This window comes from Neopelma chrysocephalum, unplaced genomic scaffold, assembly GCF_003984885.1.
Source record: "Neopelma chrysocephalum unplaced genomic scaffold, ASM398488v2 Primary Assembly neopelma1_361, whole genome shotgun sequence".
In the NCBI taxonomy this organism is placed as follows: Eukaryota; Metazoa; Chordata; class Aves; order Passeriformes; family Pipridae; genus Neopelma; species Neopelma chrysocephalum.
The window spans coordinates 1,468,021-1,471,441 of NW_020898025.1; the positions used below are offsets into that span (position 1 = coordinate 1,468,021).

At 57.3% G+C, this 3,421-nt stretch overlaps 1 protein-coding gene across 1 annotated transcript in view; it reads left to right on the forward strand.

Moving 5' to 3' along the window:
• The window catches only part of LOC113978798 (digestive cysteine proteinase 1-like), a 5,088-nt gene extending 4,244 nt beyond the window's left edge, over window positions 1-844 (forward strand). Inside the window, 3 exon segments of the mRNA XM_027706030.1 lie at window positions 1-63; window positions 278-467; window positions 598-844. The exon segment at window positions 1-63 is cut by the window's left edge and continues 4 nt beyond it. Coding sequence (XP_027561831.1) covers window positions 1-63; window positions 278-467; window positions 598-785 — 441 coding nt within the window. The 3' untranslated portion in view covers window positions 786-844.
• The last annotated feature ends 2,577 nt before the right edge of the window (window positions 845-3,421 follow it).

The window sequence follows — 3,421 nt, forward strand, 5'->3', positions numbered from 1 at the left end:
GAGTGGATCAAGAAACACGGTGGCATCGCCAGCACCGAGTCCTACGGGCCCTACCTGGGGCAGGTGAGGGTGGCAGTGCCACTCAGAGTGGGTGCAGTGCCACCCCCTCCCCAGTCCTTCCCTCCAGGCTCTCCCAAACCAGCCATCGGCCCTTTGGCAGCGGATGGCTCCACTTTGGATGCTCCATCCGAGCTGCCCCACTCCCTCCTGCCTCCTCACCACTCCAACCTGCCCCGGGGCCCTGGTGCCACCTCAGCTTTCCCCGCTCCCACTCCAGAATGGCTACTGTCACTGGAACCAGTCGGAGTTGGTGGCCCCCCTGGCCGGTTATGCCCACGTGGCACCGGGCAGTGCCGTGGCCCTGAAGGCTGCGCTGGTCAAGCACGGCCCCGTGGCCGTCAACATCGACGCCTCCCACAAGTCCTTCGCCTTCTACGCCAACGGTGTCTACGAGGAGCCCCTCTGTGGTGAGTCCCGGCCCCTGGAGGCTCCATACCCTGCTCATCAGCACTGGGATAAGCAAAAATATTTGTAGAGCGGGATTTAGCTCCGAGACAGAGACTGAGTTGGCTTTGTTTTCTTCTCTCTTCCGTCCAGGAAACGAGACGTGGGCGCTGGACCACGCGGTGCTGGCCGTGGGCTACGGGATCCTGCACGGCAAGGGCTACTGGCTCATCAAGAACTCCTGGTCCACCTACTGGGGCAACGACGGCTACATCCTCATGGCCATGAAGGACAACAACTGCGGCGTGGCCACCGCCGCCTCCTTCCCCATCCTGGCCTGATGTCCCCTCCCGGGCAGCTCCAGATGGATGCAGAGCTGGCAGAGGGATGTGGGGCACTGGGAGGTCGGAGGATGCTCCCAGCCCTCTGCAGAGGTATTTAACCATTTTGGCAATAAAAAGCTATAGAAGTGATTCCGTGTCGTGCTGGGGTGTCTTCAATCAGCCTCAACCCACCCGCCACCAACCACAGCCCTGGGTGTGACTGACTCTGCAGCCCCTGTGCGATGAGTTCCACCCTGTGCTCAGCCCTGTCTGGGTTACATGGGCCTTAACCCCAGGGTTGTCAGTGCCACCCCCAGAAGTGCCAGCACTCCCTTCCCCAGCAGCGGGAAGGAGCCTGAATCCTCTCTCAGAAGCAGTTCCCAACGGGATTCTGCCCCATCCCAGCAGTTGGTGCTGTGTTGGGAAGAGAGAGACTCCTGGGTCCTCTGCTCAGCCTCTCTCCAGGCTCCCCCACAGATCAGCACCTGGTGACTCCGTTTCCCCACCTGTCTGGGGGAAGGCAGAGCTCCTGAGGATCCCTTGGGTGGAGGGAGCCCAGACGGACCCAAAGGAGTCATTTCACCCAGGACACTTCAGGGAGGGCTGCCTGGGGATCCTGGGGATCAGCCAGGCTCAGAGCTGCCACTCCAGAGCTGTTGTGCTCCTTCCATCTCTCCTTGCTCCAGAGCTTCATCCCAAAACTTCGTGGCCAGGTGAAACCTCACCATAAGCCAAGGGTCTGGCGAGGGTGGTGCTGCTCTTGGGGTGTCCAGGCTGGAGATCAGTGTGGTGTGAAGGTTCATTCTTGGGTTTGGGCTCCCTGCTGATGTCCAACCTAGGACTGGAGCCAAGCTGGCAGCTCCAGGAGGCAGCCTAGAGCTCCCAGTGAGAGCTTCCCAGTTTGCCTTCCCAATCTGAGCCCGGCTAGCAGCTGGGGAAGGGAGCCTTGGAGAGGGGAAAAATCACCCCTGGCTTGTATCTGCATCTGCACAGGCTGTGCCTTCCCCCAGAATGAGGCTTTGGTAGTTGAGAAGTGCCATCCCCTGTGGCTACATCCCAATTTTGTACAGCAAACAGCCGGCAGCACCCAGGGAGCTGCACTTCCATCCCGGCAATGTGACTGCTCCCAACGGAGGGGGGCAGGTCAACACTTCCCCTTGTTTTCTTTCACTTGTTCACCTGCTTATATGACACTTTGCTGATTGCTAAAGGGGTCTTTAATCATTCCCAGCAGGGGAGGCTGACTGGAATTCACGTCTGGGAGAGGAATGATCCCTGCACAGGACTAATGTGGTTTATTCCGTGGGAGTCCAGGTCTCCAGATCTTTGATTCTCTTGACTGCAGTCAATAAAACATGCTTTGACTTTCAGGGGACCGTGACTTTCAGGCTCCCTTTGGAGAGGTGATGTCCTGAATTTGCTGCTGAACACGCAAGTGGCTTTGAGAGCTGGAGGTTTTGCACCCCCAAGGAAGCATTTACTGAAATTCTGCATTTGTGGCAGGAGGGATATTGCAGTTCCGAGCGTGGGTAGTTCAGGATGGCTGGGAACTTAAAAAAAAAAAAAAAGAGCCATTTATGATATTTGAAAAGGGAGAAAACAAGAAAGGACATACCTGGAGGGAGGTTTGCAGAGCCAGCCGTGGGTTCTGGCTCCCAGCCCGGCTGAGCTGTGACCTCCAGACTTCCCTGGGCACCCAAACCTCAGAGTGGCTCCAGGTTTTGCAGAGCACAGCAAAGCACAACCACTCCAAACCCTGCTGTTTATTGGAAGCAAAGCTGGCCTGAAGGTCTGCATTTAAGGTTGCTTTTGGAAGAGGCACCTTGCCTGCAGAGCAGCAGGAAACTCCCCAGATTTGATGCCTTGATGGGGAAATATCAGCTGAGGTTGGTGCTTTAGGGGAGCAAGCATTGCCCAGGCAGTGAAAGGTGAGAGGATTTGTCACCCACCTCCCACACACCCGCTTGAGACCCCCAACTTCTCCTTCAGGTTGGTGCTCCAGTGCTTAAACCGGGCAGAGGTGTTGTCTGCCTGCACACCAATCCCTCTGGAGACAGTCCAAGCTGGTGGTGGCTCGTGCTGGAGGTGGGAGCCTGTTTGGCCCCCTCACAGGCTCTCCTGAGCCTCCAAACAGCTTGTTTGTCCTGCCTGATGCTCTCCTGATGCTTCTGTGGGAATTGATTCATGAAGATGCTCAGCAAAGGGTTGTCAGTCACGGTGAGGTGTGGCTTCAACTCAACAATGTCCCTGTGATGGGATGGAGTCCATGTTAAAGAGGACACTGTGCTCTCTGTTGGGGTGGTGGGGGATGAAGGGCAGGGCTGAGATGTCTCATTCTTCACAAAAGGGGTGGTGAGGCATTGGAGGGGGTGGAGTCCCCACCCCTGGAGGTGTTTAAGGAAGGACTGGAGGTGGCACTCAGTGCTCTGGGCTGGGTGACGAGGTGGGGATGGGGCACAGGTTGGGCTCGATGATCTCAGCGTTCTTTTCCAACCTCAGTGATTCTGTGACTGGAGCCCCCTCAGCACAGTGACACCAGCAATTCCCCTGCTTCTGGGAGCCTCCAGAATACAGGCACAGGGATGATCCCTTCTCCTCCTGCCCCGCATCAACTCACCCCTGCCATGGGGATGGGAACCTTGAGGCAATCCCAG